This window comes from Dasypus novemcinctus, chromosome 11, assembly GCF_030445035.2.
Source record: "Dasypus novemcinctus isolate mDasNov1 chromosome 11, mDasNov1.1.hap2, whole genome shotgun sequence".
Classification (NCBI taxonomy): Eukaryota; Metazoa; Chordata; class Mammalia; order Cingulata; family Dasypodidae; genus Dasypus; species Dasypus novemcinctus.
In genome coordinates, this window is record NC_080683.1 from 84210462 (window position 1) to 84228940 (window position 18479).

At 36.8% G+C, this 18479-nt stretch overlaps 1 protein-coding gene across 2 annotated transcripts in view; it reads left to right on the forward strand.

Moving 5' to 3' along the window:
• AFG1L (AFG1 like ATPase) overlaps positions 1-18479 on the forward strand; it is a 203085-nt gene that overhangs the window by 48234 nt on the left and 136372 nt on the right. The window contains exon 3 of one of the 2 annotated variants that reach the window (XM_004468413.5): positions 7682-7733. The exons of the other annotated variant lie outside the window; for it this stretch is intronic. Coding sequence (XP_004468470.1) covers positions 7682-7733 — 52 coding nt within the window. The remainder of the gene's footprint in view (positions 1-7681; positions 7734-18479) is intronic. 2 annotated transcript variants of the gene reach the window in all.

Sequence of the window (18479 nt, forward strand, 5' to 3'; positions counted from 1 at the left end):
GAAATAGTAATGATAAGTTTAAAGATTAGAAAGAGAATACATAATTAAGAAAAGCTAAATAAAGTAAAAAATAAATTGGGCTATTTAAAAAATGAAAAATATCATAAAAACTTTTTTTGACGTTTTACCTTTCATCCCTGTAATAGGTGTTGCCCTGTATGTACAGTGGCAAGGCAGCCTTTTCCATTTTTTCCCTCAGTGTCTACATCCTTTTTTTTTATGTCTTCAAAAAAGTTTTACATCACAGTAAAGTCACATATAGAATATAGGGGACTCCCATATACCCAACAGCAAGCCCTTTCCCCCCTTGCCCAGCAATGATCTTTTTACATGTGGAAGTTACATTTGCTGCAACTCATGTGCAGATATTGAAACAGCTACTAACCATGGTTCCATTATGGTTTACATTATGGTCTACATTTTAAACTGTATACTTTTATAAATTTTTGGTTACATTATGTTTTGCATATGGTTTACATTTTAGACCATACACTTTTAAAAATTTTTGTTGAAGTTTAACACGGCCTGTATCCATCATTGCAGGGTCATGCAGAACACTTCCATTGCCCCACTTCCATCTATTCTATTCCTCTCTCCTCAGTTTGGGGCCCACAGTGACAACCAAGCTTTACTGCTTGAAGGACAAGATTCATAGATTCTTGTAACAATGCTGAGGGCTTGACACAAAGTCTCCCCTCCCCCATTGGGAGCCACTCATGCTCTTGAGAGATTTTTGTTTTAAATTTAATTTGTTTTAATTTGTTTTAAATTTAACTGCTTACTTTGTTTTTAATTTGCTTGATTTGTTTTTAATTTGTTTTAAATTTTGCTTAAAATTTAATTTGTTTCAAAATAAATCAAATAGCTTATGTTCACAATAGGGAAGAACCATTGATTAGCAAATTAATGATTTATACATCCTTTAAATATTTGTTCAAGTCAGGCCTTTTCATTCTATTTCACATTTTTAGACCTGAAAGTGATAAAATGTATGATGTGAATTTCATTCCGGATTATCTGAATGTTTTTTTTTGTCTATTGGAGAAACTATAATCTCTTGTCTCTAAATTTATATTTGTTAGTGGTTGTAAAAATGACCATTTTAGAATTTTTCTTTATTGGATTATTGTGGGTCATTTAACATCTCTGGGTCTGATTTTTCTTATCATTAACATTCAGGGATGGATCTCTGTGGTCTCATCAATATCAAAATTATATGATATATTAAATTCAATTTGTTCATGGGAATGAAACCAATTTCCCTTTGCTAATAATTGGTAACCATAGGACAGAGGGGATTGTATATAAAAATACTGTGCCAACATGCTTTGGAGTTACTTCATTCGTTGCAATTCCTGTTGCATAAATAACTAGTTGTTCATGTATCCATATAGTCTTAGTTATTCTAACCTGGTGGCCATTTCTACTTGGAAGGAAACTCCACAACTGGGAAATGGAAAGGTGTGAATTGGTTTTGGTATTGGTAATTGGGGCAATTCACTGTTTCCTTTGCTCTCATTGGTCGATGCTGTCACCAAAAGTGTTAGGCTAAGGAGGCAGGCAACTCAACAAAACCCAATACCAGGAATGAGGGGAGGAACTCTGAATGATAACAGGGCAGCTCTCAACTTTTGTTTCTGTGGGTAGTCTACATAAAAACTTCATGATTTCCTTTTTTTTTTTTAAGGATTTATTTTTATTTATTTCTCTCCCCTCCTCCCCTCATTGTTTTGCTCTCTTGTGTCCATTCACTGTGTGTTCTTCTGTGTCCGCATGCATTCTCAGCAGCACCGGGAATCTGTGTCCCTTTTCAGTTGCCTCATCTTGCTGCGTCAGCTCTGTGTGTGTGTGGCACCACTCCTGGGCGGGTTGTGCTTTCGCACTGGGCAACTTCCCTTGCGGGGTGTAATCATTGTGCGTGGGGTTCCCTACGCGGGGGACACCCCTGTGTGGCATGGGACACCTTGTGTACGGCAGCACTGTGCATGGGCCAGCTCACCACACGGGCCAGGAGGCCCTGAGTTTGAACCCTGGACCTCCCATATGGTAGACGGATATTCTATCTGTTGAGCCACATTAGCTTTCCATGATTTCCTTTTAAGAGTTAGGCAGGGGAGCAGATGTGGCTTAAGCAGTTGAGCTCCTGCCTGCTGCATGGGAGGTCCCAGGTTCAGTTCCTGATACCTCCTGAAAGAACAAAAATAAACAACAAGCAAAACAAATGAAAAAACCAACCTAGGGAAGCTGATATTGCTCAGTGGTTAGCGTTGGCTTCCCACATACAAGGTCTCGGGTTCAATCCCTGGCCCCCAGTACCTCAAAAAAAAAAAAAAATGGAGTTTTGGGAAGCTGTTCATCATTTCTTACCATCTCTTCCAATTCATTAAGGTATTTATTCAATATTTGGCTTTTTTAATTGACTGTGAGTGTTATTCTAGGGACTAAGTTGATTCAGACACTGTCCCTGCCATGAGGACATCCTGTTCTAGTCTTAAAGTTCAAACTTTAATAGGAAATGCAGAATTTAGAAATATTTGTAACCTTTAGGGGCATGTTCTGTGTGGTTTGTAGACTCCATCAAGTAGGCTTAAAGGACACACCGATACAATGGAATTGTTAGTGGAATGCTCTGGTTTCTAGGTTCTTGGCCGTGTTGCATAAAGGAATTTATTAATAAGGACATGTCAGAGAGTAGTCAAGGGAGTAAAGAGTTTATAATGAACAAACAGAAAAAGGAAACGTACACACTCGAGACATGTTGTGGGCCATGCTGCTGTGTGTGGCACCCCGGGGTAGACCTTTTTAAGGCCTTTCCTCCTCCCCTTTCCCCACATTAAGGAGGGATCGCAGCTATTTGCTATCCTGATTGGTTGCCTTTCTACCTTCACCTGTCAGCTTTCAGGGAACCTATAGGGAGGGAGGTCTTCGTGTTTGGAGTTATCTGGGACTTCTTTTGAGCCTGGGAGTTTCAAATGGTGGGACTTGGTGACCAGGGTCTTGGTGGACCTTTCAGCTGTAATGGTTATGGCTTTGTTCCTTCTCTAGGGAGGTTTCTGGGTCGGGTCTCATGGCTATGTTCAGATCAGCGGCCTCCCCTGTTTCCTATACTAACCTGCCTCAGAATTCTTAAGAGCTTGGTGTTGGTCTGAGAAAAGACTTCCTATGTTTTTCCAAGGGATAAGGAGCTGCCTTCTAGGGGTTGCTACGAGGAAGGGTGTAGGGGATGGGAGTGGTTGTAGGTGACTTTCCTCAGACAGATGTTCACTTTATCTTCCCCTTTTATTCCATGCTCCTCCTCTGTCTTCCACAAGACCCTGGCTTCCCAGGTCTGAACCTCTATGTCTGTCCTTAGAGAAGTGTGGCTTAGCCTAAGGCAGCAAATAAAGGATGGAAGGGTAAGGGAGGGAAACTGGTGGGATGAGGTAGGGATCACCTGACCTTCGTGGAGTGATGCAGCTCTATCAGAGACTCAGCAGGGATGGAATAGAAAAGAAAGACACTGAGTTTGCTCTATCTTTCCCTCCTATCTCCTGTAAGTAGCCCCTCCTATGGGCTGGCCCCAGCCGGGAAGCCATCCCTCTAAAGCAAGACCTGGAAGACATCTGGGGGAGGGGAGCACATGGGGAATAACCAATGCAGAGAACTCCACGAAGGTGGAGTTCATGGTTTTACAGTTACCTGTATATGGACCTATTATAGGAAATTGAAAGATTAAAAATAGGAAATTCAATGGAACTGAAAAAAAAAGTGAGAAAATGTAAATTAGGATCGCGTAAATCATTTGGGTTCATGTTTCAGTCATTTTGAAGAAATCTGTGTGAACCTAAACTCTCCCTGAAATAACTAAAAAGAATTTAAAATTTCTTTGGGGTCCATTTTACACCTTCTTAAATAGTGTTACTGTTCTCCATTCGGTCTTTTGATGTTCTCCTTAAAATATAGGTTCTTAAATTCCTTAACATAATTTAAATAATTACTGAAAGATTAAAATTTTATTAGGATAAAATTAGTTTGCTTCTTCCAGTGAATATATTTGAAGTACTTAATATGTTTGTCATTTGAGGCATATGCATTTATCTGGAGTAACGTCTACATCTTAAAAGAGTCATGTAATACTAGGTGTTTGTAGTCTAAGATGTAGAATGGATCTTGTTTGGTACTATGCCTTTATCATCTTGTAAATATTTCTGCAATACTATATACACTATATATACTATATACTATAATACAACATAGCAAATTATATATGTAATATATAAAATATATTTACCAAAGTGTCCTTTCCAAAATACCTGTTATTGAGTAAAGCAGGAGATAGAACCCTGAGTGCTATTTTTATTAGTAGCATTGAGCACTCTCTGTGCCATCTTTGTTGATTTTTTTTGCCTTGAACTTCACTTATTCAGTATATATTGATTGTATCATGAGACCAATACTAGAATAGACCCTAAAGTATGACACTCCCAGTTACCTAATATGAATGTTGCTTTTAAAAGATTTCTAATACATAGACTTTATCAACTTTTCCAATATGAAGCTGTTCTAAAATTGTTTAAGAGCATAATGCTTTTTCTGGCAAGTTGAAAATAGAAAAGCCAATGCACAGACTGGTTCATATAAAATCACAAATCAAAAAAAATTAAGAGTTTTTGGCAGGAATGGAAAAATGTTTTCAGTTGAGATTTAAGAATAGATGGAGAGTTAACATGCAGAGAAACACAGGGAAGGCATCCCAGCAGATAGAATCAAAGCAAAGAGAATCCCTTTTCATGGCTTAAACCAGAATGAGGTCTAGAATGGGCATGCTGGAGACAGGGGCTGGGTTTAGTTGAGAATGCTAAGAGAAACAGGGAAGTGAGAGAAATTTCTAAGGCAGATTGGAGTGAATCCCCAGATTAAAAAACAAAAACAAAAAACCACTATGGCAGAGTGGTTGTTGCTCAAGTGGTTGAGTTCCTGCTTCACATGTACAGTGTCCTGAGTTCAATCTCTGGACCCTCCTGGAAGAAACAAACAAACAAAAAAAACCCACTATGAACTTGTTCTGTTTTGAGAATGTTCTCTGCCAAAATAGTGATTGCTGTGGTTGGTGCTGAGTGGCATAACTTTCCCTTCTTTTTGCTTTTACCTCTGAATTCTCTCTGTCTGCTTTACCTTGGTTTCTACATAAGGTGTCTAGGAAACCAGCATTTGAAGATTCACTTCTAAGAGTAACAGAACACTTGTGATGGTTATTTACTAAAGAGTAGCTCCATTTCCTTTCTTCTCTGGAGCCCTGCATCCTTCTGTTTTGGTCTGGACTAGCTGGCTTTTTTTTTTTTTTTGACCTGATACACAACTTCTGGAGCAACCCTGTGTCCTAGCAGGACTTCCCTTCCCAGAGAGCTTTGTTTCCTGGACCCTATGTTTTCCTCATTTTTTGGCTACCAGAGGAAAACTTTGGGGGGAGGTTTTTTAAAGACCCTGTATGTCTGAAATACCAACTTTCTATTTTCACACTTGATGGATAGATTGAATGGATTAGAGCAGAAATCGTTTTCCTCAGATTTTTCCCTCTTGTTATTGAGCAAATGTAGGTTTTTCTGCCCGATGTGCTTCAAATGACCAATTCCTGAGACATCAGAGTTTCAGAGACAGAAAGAGTTATTGCTAGTGCATAGCAAAAAGATCAGAGGGCCTATGGGCCTAAAGTCTGTCTCCCCAAACTGTAATTCATATCAGTAATTCTGATAGTTTTATAATATTCAAGGACAGTTTTATGCTAATGAGTAATTGGGTGGGTTAGTTCTGGGCTGGCTCATGTTCCTTCATTAATAAATATTAAGGGGCTGTCTAGTGGTCATAAGACTTCAAAGTTGTAAAATGGATGGAGGGGTGCAAAACAGGGCCCAGTCATAAGATTTTTACAGTCACAGGATAAAGGTTATATAGTTCTACAGTTATTATCAGAGATCAAGGCCCCTAGTCTAGCAAGATTCAGTATTTTCAGGTATTTTCTATGGTACACTAGAGTGTAAAAAAGTGTCTATAAAATGATTTGGTAATCGTAATCATTTGTTAATTCTTAACTCTCCATTACGCCTCACACTCACGCTACACTTGGTAGTTTGCAGGATGTTTATGTCCCTAGTGGCCTGAGAGTTTACTGTTGTGACTTGGTTTGGGTCTTATTTCCTTCATAGTGTGGGGCATTTAGTAGGTTTCCCCAAACTAGAAATCAAGTCCTTCATTTCTGAGAAAAATCTTTGCATTATTTCTTAGATAAATTTCCCTTCTTTTTTCTCTATTCTCTCTTTCTGGAATTCGTTTTTGTCAGATGTTGGACTTTCATGAATTAATCCTCTAATTTTCTAATATTTTCTTTGTTTTATTGTTTGTTTTTTATTTATTTACTTATTTTGTATTTTCTGAAAGATTTCCTCAAATTTATCCTTTTTCTGAAATTTTATTTCTGCTACCATATTTTAAATGTCTAAGTGCTTTCTTTTGTTCTTTTTATTTTTTTAAGATTTATTTATTTATTTACTTATCTCCCTTCCCCCTTTCTCCCCCACAGTTGTCTGCTCTCTGTGTCCATTTGCTGTATATTCTTCTGTGACTGCTTCTATCCTTATCAGCGGCACCGGGAATCTGTGTTTCTTTTTGTTGCGTCATCTTGCTGCGTCAGCTCTCCGTGTGTGTGTGGCGCCATTCTTGGGCAGGCTGCACTTTCTTTCGTGCTGGGCGGCTGTCCTTACAGGGTGCACTCCTTGCGCGTGGGGCTCCCCTACACGGGGGACACCCCTGCGTGGCACGGCACTCTTTGCGCGCATCAGCACTGCGCATGGGCCAGCTCCACACGGGTCAAGGAGGCCAGGGGTTTGAACCCTGGACCTCCTATGTGGTAGGCAGACGCCCTATCCATTGGGCCAAGTCCACTTCCCTTTCTTTTGTTCTTAATGTTCCCTTTTTAAAAATAGCATTTTATTCTTGCTTTATAGTTGTAATAGCTTCTCTTATTTTTCTGTGCATGTTAATTATATTGATTCCAGTTTTATTTTTGAAGTTTCCTTGTGCTGTCTGCATAGTCTCTGTTTCTGCTGAGTTTTTCCCATTGGTATATTAGTTCTGGTCTCTGACTTTCACCTTGGAAGTTTTATTCATATTTTTATCAACTCTTTGCTGTCAGTTCATTTCAGTCTTTTCAGGTACTAAAAAGGTGATTGAAAGCCCCTTCTTAAGAGGTTTGTGGACTTGGTGGGCTTCCATGTAAGGTGATCAGGTGGAGACTGGGCTCTTTCTTTAGGAGAAGCCAACACTTAATGCCTTTGGGTCTTTTTTCTGGAGATTATTCAGTTTCTCCACAAAGATTCTTCTACTCTCTTACTTGGGGGGAGTGAGATAGACTGCCATTGTTTGGGAGCCCAGATGGGAATAGGGTGGGATGGGGTGGGGAGACGACTGGTTAGTAAGCCGTGGAGGGATAGAAACTCAAGTTCTATGATTATGGAGCCCTGGCTCTGGGTTGCTGTCTGGAAACTTAAGTTGGGGTTCACAGTCTTTTACAGCAAATTTTTTTCTTTTACTATTTATTATATATAATTATTCCTCTTAGTTTTGTCTACAACACAGGAATACTATGTATGTGATTCTATTTAATTATTTCTATGTTAGAGATTTATAATTTATTCTTAATTTGCAGCTTTTTACAAGGCGCAAACCTCCAAGGGGCCTGTATGTTTATGGAGACGTTGGTAAGTGTGTTAAAATAAATTTTGGGTGGTCCAAACAGAGAGTTTCACAGTTTGGCTCAGTGATAACTCTCATTTCCATTCCTCAGTCCTCTACCACCAAAGGAATAGGATGAGGCCAGGTGAAGTAAGAGATGATGGCAGAGCCATCTTAGCTTTCACTTTTTTTTTAAGATTTGTTTATTTATTTATCTCCTCTGCGCCCCCCCCCAGTTGTCTGTTCTCTGTGTCTATTCGCTGTGTGTTCTCCTTTGTCCACTTCTGTTGTTGTCAGTGGCATAGGAATCTGTGTTTCTTTTTGTTGCGTCTTCCTGTTGTGTCAGCTCTCCATGTGTGTGGTGCCTTTCCTGGGCAGGCTGTACTTTCTTTCGCGCTGGGCGGCTCTCCTTACGGGGCGCACTCCTGCGTGGCAGGGCACTCCTTGGCGCATCAGCACTGCGTGTGGGCCAACTCCACACAGGTCAAGGAGGCCCGGGGTTTGAACTGTGGACCTCCCATGTGGTAGACGGACGCCCTAACCACTGGGCCAAGTCCGCTTCCCCACTTTTACTTCTATTGAGTACATGGAGTTTAAAGCAGGATTAGTTAGCATGTTAGGGGACAAACATTATTTAATTTTTCCTTCAGGGAAGGAAATCATCTATAGTTAGAATATTAGATATCAGAATCTCATTATTTAGTGCTGTTTGACTTAGCTTAATATTTTTTTAATTAGCTCTTCTCTTTTATTTTTAATTTCCACTGATATTTCTACTCATAATTTAAGTCCTTATCCTCAATTTAGTTATTATTACCTTTAATTCAATTATTAACAGATATTCAGCTCAAGAGTAGTAACATTTTCTTAGTCTCCTAGTACTCTAGATTGGGCATAAGGACTTGCATTTTGTTGGAAATCTGAGTTGTCACTTACTTCTAGATTTTCCTGATCATTTAATGTTTTGCTTTTCCCCTAACTCATTCCTGCTTCCATTTCCTTCTAACAGATTTCTTTTTTCCTCATCTTAAATTTCTCCCTGGTTGCCTGATTCATGAAGATGGCTTCTACTTTATATGACCTTATTGTCATTTTGCTTGTCAGTTATTTCTTTTGTTGGCATACTCAAAATTCACAGTTATATGTAACGAGATCAGTTTTGGTCCTAGATTAATAAACAAGCTCCAGGTGCCCTTATAGCCAAAAGAAATTGCCTTATGAGGTGGTGGCAGTAAGGGTTATTTTCTTAGTAAAATTTTTAGGACAAAAAAAAAAAAGGAGTAATTATATTGTCTTAAAGGTAACACTTCTTTTTTCTTCTTGTCTCTCTCCCTCTGACTTGTTTACTATTGCCTTTAAATGATTCTGTTTTATAGCTACTGATATAGCTAATCAAATAAAGAATCATTTAGTTCACAAAAGTGAACTAATATAGAGATTGCCCGTTAAAAATTTTTAAGTTCTTGCAAGTGACAGATTTTAAAAATGTGAAAGAAGCTCAGACTATTCTTTTTCTAGTTCTTTGGTAAATTGATAAATTTTTGAGACCAGTGTGTACTTACTTCTTAATTAGAAAGCAATTAATCCCAGGTGCTTAACTTGGTCACTTTTATGTGTCTGCACCTTTGGGCTCCTGTTGTCAGCTCTTATTCCATATTTTCTCTACAACTTCTACTTCCTATACCTCACTTTCATATTCAGTCATTGCTAAGATCAGCATTTTTGTTTCTCCTGTTACCTTAAACACTTTACCATAAATGGACATGGTTAGGAGAGCACAAACTGCTTCCACTTCTGTAAAAGCACTTAAAACATAACAAAAAAATGACCAAAAAAGCCCAAAAAACAAACCTTCCATGAAAATTGTTGGGCTTTAGTTTGGAAGATACAGCTGTTCTAACCAGTTAAAGGGAGGTGCAATAAAAATACTTTATCTGAATGCTTGAAAGAATTAGAAAAGGTGTGATAACATGGAATGTTCATGTAGGCTGGGAGTGTGGTGACTTCTGGCTAGAAACACCTTTTTAATATAGAGAGTGGGGAGAGAAGGATTCTGAAATAGGAAGTGAGATAGATATTTTAGTGTAATCAGTTTAATGTAGAATGCTTACAAAAGCGGTAATAGAAGAGAAGTCAAGGTGTGGGGAGTGGAGCATATGAGAATCCCTTATTTTTTTTGTGTAACATTTTGTATAATCCAAGTATCTTTATAAAAATGAAAAATATATTAAAAAAAAAAGAGAAGTCAGATTTTCATCTTTGGGCATTCTCTGTCTGGGAGAATAGCCTCAGAATGCCAACTTAAGGTACTGGGGATTGAACCCAGGATCTTGCACATGGGAAGCAGGCACTCAACCACTGAGCTGCACCTGCACCCCAAAAGAATTGGGCAGTTCTTTCTTCTCTTTTAGACTTGGGAAAGGGGGGTCTATGAACTTGAATTGAAAGTTCAAAAAAACATTACTCTTGTGGGCACATGTTGTTGTGGGTGTGATATATTTATTAAATAATATACATTATAGTGTGGACTTAATAAGGAGTCCGTGGTTTTTACCTGACAGGCAAAGAGGTCTGTGGAACAAAAAAGGTTAACAACCCTTGTTTTAAGGAGTCTTGATGGGAAAGAGGTTGTCTGCTTTGTAGTGCCCCCTTCCTATTCCTTATCTCTGCAGTTGCCTTAGGCTCTTTTGTGCCTCTTTACCATCTTCATAAAAGTATTATAATGATTGACTCAGAAGGACCCTAATCACCCCAGTAGAGTTGATATATAAATTGAAGGCATCATCTATCATGATCTAATCTAGAAACTAAGAACTGTCATTGGAAAAATGTTTAGCAGATCTCATGCAGAAGCCAAACATTGCAGTAGCAGCATTTTGTGGCTTCATCCTGACCTTAAAACTGGCATTCTCATATAGGCTTTTAGCTGTAGACCAGCATACTACAGTAGTGGTGGAAAAGTTAATGATTTCTCTAGTATACTTGGAAGAGAATAAAAGTGCATTTTAATTATGATTCTCTATGCCTTAATTTTAACTTCATTAAGTTCATGTTGAAACTGGAATCTTCTTTCACCAATTTTAATGTTAGACGTTGGGAAGCCTAGTTATGCTGGGCTGAAGGCCATCATAGAGGACCCTGCTACGAAAAGATACCACTAGGCGGGGCTCTTGAGTAGTCATATTTTGACTTCCTGATTATAGGCTTGAATGTTAGAACTTCCTGAGTTTTTAAGTTTAGCAAGTTTATCCCTGGGTAAGAATCCTCCCTTGAGGAAAACAAGATAAAAAAAAAAAAAAAAAAAAAAAAGAAGATTCTATAGGATTCAAAGCAAAATTGTGAAGTAGGTAAAATTTAGCATTGGTTTCTGACCCCCCAGCTTTTTTCAGCATTGCCTGTCCTTCTTCCCTTCATCCCTTCACTTGACAAATGTTTATTGAACATCTGCCTTGGGTAAGGTAGTGTGTTGTTTCTGGGAATGTAATGGTGAAGGAAAGCAAATGAAGCCTTTGCTCACCCAGGGCTTACAAATAGTGCAATAGCTTTGAAAAGTTTTTGCCCATTGTAAAAATATTTATTTTACACCCTGACATACATACACAAAAGAATATATACCCTTCCATGTGATACAATTTGATCTTTTCTTTTCTATTATTTCCTATTCTTTTTTTTTTAAAGATTTATTTCATTTATTTATTTCTCTCCCCACCTTGTTATTTGTGCTCGCTGTCTACTCTCTGTTTGTCTTCTTTTTAGGAGGCTTTAGGAACTGAACCTAGGAACTTCTATGTGAGAGGGAGGCACCCAATTACTTGTGCCACATCCACTCCCTGCTTGTATCTCTTATTGTGTTTGCTCACTGTGTCTCTTCATTGTGTCAGCTTGCCATGCCAGCCTGTTGTGTCAGCTTACTGCCTTGCTAGTCTTCTTTAGGAGACACCAGGAGCTGAACACTGGACCTCCCATGTGGTAGGTGGGAGCCCAATTGCTTGAGCCACATCCACTTCCCACTTTCCAATTTTATTCATTTTATTTCATTTTGTTTTGTTTCATTTCATATTTCATTTCATTTCATGAGAAAACAATGCTGGTTGCAAGTGACTCGTTAAAAAGCACTGACCTCATGACACTAGTATCCATAACTATATGTTAACACTGGACTTTGTTTCTGCTGTTTCACCCCTTCAGGGCCAGGACTTATGTTGGTTGAGAAAGCTTTCTCCTTTCCTAATTATACTAATTAAACTAAATGTGTTGGACTCCCATTCTCCCAGGGCCTGCCTTCTTGCTAAATATATGAACTTCTTCTAAGCTATTCCTTTTTTTTAATTTTATTTTTTGAGAAGTTGTAGGTGTACAGAAAAAGGTATAAAATATGGAATTCCCATTTACCACCATATTATTAGCACCTTACATTAGTGAGGTACATTTCTTACAAGTCTTGAAAGGCCATTTTTATAATTGTACTCTAAATTACAGTCCACCATTTACAAGAGGTTTTACTGTTTGTGTTATACAGTCTTATGCTTTGTTTAAAATTTTATTCTAGGAACATATATACTAAGCTATTTCTAATCTAAATGATTCTACAGGACCTGCTAAGTTTTTAATGGATTAATAGGTTACTTCTCTAGAACATTTGCATTTAAAGAGAGTTACATGGAATCTTTGGTGTATGAAATAGAACTTTAGGGACCCAACTGGCCACTGGTGATTTTGGGCAGAGAAACCTCTTGGCATCTTTGAAATTCCACTACATACAGGCTTTTGCCCACCATAATAAATCTGAACATGCATATCCTAGAAATATCGAAAGGATTTTACATTTTAGAAAGATCTTTGTTACCTATTTCTCTCTCTCTTTCTTTCTTTTTTTTTGGTGCTTAGGAAAGTCAAGTATTGGTGGGTACATCCACTAGTCTTCATTAGAAGTAGAGAAAAATCGAATATGGATAGGAATTAATATGAGAAAGAATGAATGGAAAACAAATAGAAAATTAAATACAAATTCTACATTTCTATGCCTAAAAGAAATTTTATCCCTAAAAATCAGTTCTTGTTAAATTTCTAGTTGTGTCATAAGTGTTTGTCATTTCATTGTGATATTAGTTGTTATGTCTTTCAGGTTACTTTTAATTTATGGGTTCTCTTCTCTATGAATATAATTAATTTCTTGAGGAAATCAAGTCACTTGTCTTGTAGGAATTCCTGCAACCTGGATTTTGCTGATGCATTCCTGTGGTGTGGTATGAGTGCCCCAACTTTGTTCTTCTTTTCCAAGATTTTTTTGGCTATTCTATATCCTTTGCATTTCCATATACATTTTAGAATTAGTTTGCTAATTTCTTAGAGAAAAAAATGTTGGGAGTTTAACTGGGATTGCATTGACTCTATAGATCAATTTGAAGAGAATTGATGCCTTAAAATGTTGTCTTCCATTCCATGAACATGGTGCATTTCTTCTTTTATTTGGATTTTTGTTAATTTCTCTCTGGTGTTTTGTAGTGTATAGTGCAGAGGTCTTCATGTCTTTGATAAATTTATTCCTCTATATTTTATGTTTTTTGATGCAAGTGTAAATGGTATTGTTTTTTTAAAAAAATATTTTTCATCTGATCATTGCTAATATCTTAACACCCCAGTAGAGTTGATATATAAATTGAAGGCACCATCATCATGATCTAATCTAGAAATTAATTACTTTTGTTGGTAAAATGTTTAGTATCTCTCATGCAGAAACCAAACACTGCAGTAGCTGCATTTTGTTGCTTCATTCTGACCCTAAAACTGGCATTCCTATGCAGGTTTTCAGCTCTAGACCAGCAGACTGCAGCAGTGGTATATTTTACTGGTATGCTTGGAAGAGAATAAAAGAGAGTTTTTGACGATCTTGTATCCTATGACCTTGCTAAATTCAATTATTAGCTCTAGCAGTTATTTGGTAGATCCTTTAGGATTTTCTGAATTCACAATCATGTTGTTTGTGAATAAAGACAGTTTTCCTTATCATTGTGTATATCTTTAATTTCTTTTTCTTGCCTCATTGCACTAGGTAGGATTTCAGTATAATGTTAAATAGAAGTAGTGAAAATAGATGTTTTGTCTTGTTTCTCAATTTTGGGGAGAAGTGTTCAGTCTTTTACTAGTAAGTATGATGTTAACCTTAGGTCTTTTTGTATGTGCCCTTTATGAGGTTGAAGAAATCTGCCTCTTTTCCTTATTTACTGGTAATTTTTTAAAAGATCATGAATGTTTATTGAATTCTGTCAAATGTTTTTTACAAATGTGATAAGATGATTTTTCTCTTCCTGAATTATATTGGTTATATTTTAATGTTAAACCATTCTTGCATATCTGGGACAAACCTCATTTAATAATGATATATTATCTTTTTTGTATATTGCTAGCCTAATAAAATTAATGGGAAGTGGTTCCTCTTGCTCTATTTTCTGGGGAATTTTTGCAATATTAGTGTTATTCAGTCCTACTATATTTGATAGTTTTCATCAGTGAAGCCATTTTGGTCCTAGAGTTTTCTTTTGGGGAAGATTATTAATCAACTTATTTAGTAAATATAGCATATTTAGATTTTATATATCTATGTATTTTTAAAAATTTCTCTCCCCTTCCCCACCCTCAGTTGTCTGCTCTCTGTGTCCATTCGCTGTGTGTTCTTCTGTGTCTGCTTGTATTCTTGTCAGTGGCACCCGGAATCTGTGTCTTTTTCTTGTTGCATCATCTTGCTGTATCAGTTCTCCATGTGTAGAGCACCATTCCTGGGCAGGCTGCACTTTCTTTCGCGCTGGGTGGCTCTCCTTATGGGGCACACTCCTTGTACGTGGGGCTCCCCAATGCAGGGGACACTCCTGTGTGGCAAGGCACTCCTTGCACGCATCAGCACTGCGTGTGGGCCAGCTCATCACCCGGTTCAGGAGGCCCTGGGTTTGAACCTTGGACCTCCATGTGGTAGACAGACACCCTATCCGTTGGGCAAAATCCGCTTGCCTTATATTTCTTTTGATATCAGTTTTGGTCATTTGTGTCTTTCAAGGGATTTGTCCTTTTCATCTAAATTGTTGAATTTTTTGATAGGAAGTTGTTTACTATAATTTCTTATTTTTCTTTTAATGTCTTTAGGGACAATATATTAATACTTCTATCCCCTACCCCATTCCTGGCACTGGTACTTTGTGTTTTATCTCTTTTTTTCTTGGTTAGTCAAGCTAAGTTTAAAAAAATATATATTTTCTGTTAGAGAAATTGTGAGCTTATAGAACAATCATGCATAATGTACAGAATTCCCATATAGTACCCCTCTGCTAACACATTACATTGTTGTGGAACATTTGTTACAGACCATGAGAGGACATCATCAGACTATTACCACTAACTACTATTACTACTAACTATGGTCTATAATGTACACTTAGTATATTTTTTGCATACCTCCCTATTATTAACACAGTACCTTCTTGGACATTGATGCAATAATATTGCAATATTGCTGTTAACTATAGTCTATAAGTTACATTAATTGTATTTTTCCCATGCATCTCAATTTTCATACCACCTTGTAACAGTGATGTACATTTGTTCTAGTTCATAGAATAACATTCTTGTATTTGTACTATTAACCACTATCCTAATCCACCTCCAGATTTGCTGTGTTAATCAGTCCCTAGATTATTCTCTAGCTTTCTTTGAATTGACATTTACTTCCCTAGACTACCCCTTTCAGCTATCCCATTTATAAACCAGCTTTGATAGTTATACTCACTGTAACATTACCATCAACTCTATCCATATCCACACTTTTACTGTCAAGCTACTTAATATTCTACATACATTAAGTATCAGTACCCCTTCTCAGTCCGCATCCTATGTCCTAGTAAACTATTCTCTAGGTTTTTTTTGTTTTTGTTTTTGTTTTATTTTGTGAAGTTGTGAGTTTGCAGAACAAATGTGTATAAAATACAGGATTCCCATATACCACCCATATAATTCCCATATAATTAACATCAACATTCTGCATTGGTGTCATAGATTTGTTATAATCAATAAAAGCATATTTTTATAATTGTACTATTAACTATAGTACGTTGGCTTAACCTAGTGTTCACTATTTATTGTGAAGTTCCATAGCCTTTAAAAATTTTTTAAAATTCCAGTACCAATTATAGAAGCTAACATTTCCTTTTACAACCATATTTAAATATATAATTCAGTGTTGTTAATTATGTTTACACAGTTGTGGTACAATCACCACCTTCAATTATCAAAACATTTCCATAGTTCCATATATTCTGCATATTTTTAGCTCCCTATTCCCTATCCCCACCCCATCACTGGTAACCTGTATTGTAGATTCTGACTTTAATTATTTCATATCAGTAAGATCATAGAATATTTGGCTTACTTCACTCAACATGATATCTTCAAGGTTCATCAGTGTTTTTGCATGTATCAGAACTTCATTCTTTTTTACAGCTGAATAATATTCTACCAGTGAGTATATACAACATTTTGTTTATTCATTCATTCATTGATGGACATTTGGATTGCTCCTATCTTTTGTGAATTGTGAATAATGCCGCTAAGAACGTTGGTATGCAATTATCTGTTCAAGTCCCTGCTTTCTAAGAACAGCCAAACTCTCCAACCAGGGTTTTACTGATTATTATTTTTCAATTTTTCAGAATACCAGCTTCTGGTTTTATTAATATTTTCTGTTGTTTCTTTAATTTCTATTCTATTGATTTCTGCTCTTATCTTAGTTTTTTAAAATATTTACTTTGAGTTTCGTTTATTCTGTTTTTTTCTAAATTTTTAAGGGGATGCAAACAACTGATTTGAAAACTTTCTTGTTTTTTATAAGCATTTAAAGCTATATGTTTCCTCTAAACACTTCTGTAGTGACATTAATCAAATTTTGATAAGTTTTATTTTTATTATCATTCATTTCAAAATATTTTCTAATTCCTTCATAATTTTGTAATTGTTCTATGGATTACTTAGAGGCATGTTAATTTCCAAGTATTTGGGAGTTTTCTAAATGTCTAGGGTTCATAATTTATTCTGTTGTAGTCAGGGAATATACGCTAGATTGAAATCCTTTTATATTTATAGAGACTTGCTTTATGGCTCTGCATATGGTTCATGCTGTTAAATGTTTTTTAACATTTAAAAAATGTGTAATCTGTCATTGTTCTGTATAGTGTTCTGTGAATGTCAGTTATATCAAGTTCATTGATTTTCTATATCCTTCTATATCCTTACTAAATTTCCTGTTTATTTTTTTATACTGCTGAGAAATGTGTCTTGAAAGCATCCATTTTAATTGTGGATTTGTCTATTCTTTCAGTTTTATTAGTTTTTTTGCTTCCTATACTTTGAACTGTTAATAGGTACATACATATTTAGGATTGTTATATGTTCCTGGTGAACTGATCCTCTTATTTTTTTTTTTTAAAGATTTATTTATTCATTTCTCTCCCCTCCCCCCCCTCCCACTCCAGTTGTCTGTTCTCTGTGTCTATTTGCTGCATCTTGTTTCTTTGTCCACTTCTATTGTTGCTAGTGGCTCGGGAATCTGTATTTCTTTTGGTTGCATCATCTTGTTGTGTCAGTTCTCCGTGTGTGCAGTGCCATTCCTGGGCAGGCTGCACTTTTCTTTTGCGCTGGGCGGCTCTCCTTACAGGGCGCGCTCCCTGTGCGTGGGACTCCCCTATGCAGGGACACCCCTGCATGGCAGGGCACTCCTTGTGTGCATCAGCATTGCGCATGGCCAGCTCCACACGGGTCAAGGAGGCCCGGGGCTTGAACTGCAGACCTCCCATGTGGTAGACGGACACCCTAACCACTGGGCCAAGTCCGTTTCCCCTGATCCTCTTATTATTATGAAATATTTTTCTTTGTCTTTTAATAGGATTCTTTGTCCTGAAGTCTAGTTTGTCTGTTATTAATATAACCACTCCAGTTTTCTTCTGATTACTGTTTTGCAAACTATATCTTTTTTCATTCTATTTCTTTTAACCTATCTGTGTAAGTTTCTTGTAAAGAATATATAGTTAGCTTTTACTTTTTTACCCATTCTACTTTCTTAGTCTTTTTTTTTTTAAATGATCAAGGTTGTTTATTAAGTAATATTTGATTTAATCACAAGCTTAATGGGATTGTGGAAGTTTCGATACTAAGGGGAAAAAAAAACATCATGGCAGTACACTAAAAATGAGACCAAATAATGAAACTCCAGATCTGAGATGTGAATGTTTTTCACAAGCTAGAAATCAGAAATCTTGTTGAATGGTTGTAAACACGCTCAATGTTTCTTAATAGGGAACTCTAAACCACAACCTTTCTTTATTTGCTATTTACAACTATTAATTTACAGTGTGTCAAAATTGATTACCAAAGGACTCACAGTAAGATTTTGACTTCATATCACCGCTGCATTGTTATCTCACCTTCTTTTAGTTAAGACAGTGAGGAACATCTCATGACAAATTTCTATAGTAAGAAGAAGAAAACTGAAAAAGAAGGACATGTCATATTTTCCACATTACTAGAGAGAAAGATTTTAATATTGCATACGATTTTTTACCCATTCCTACCTGCTTAAGATGGGAAGAACTATCTGTCTCAGGTATCCTAAAAGAAACTCTGTACCAATTAAGCATTAACTCCCCATTCCCTACTCCCACCCTGACCCTAGGTAACCAGTATTCTGGTTTCTCCTTCTAAATAAGTAAGATCATACCATATTTGTCCTTTTG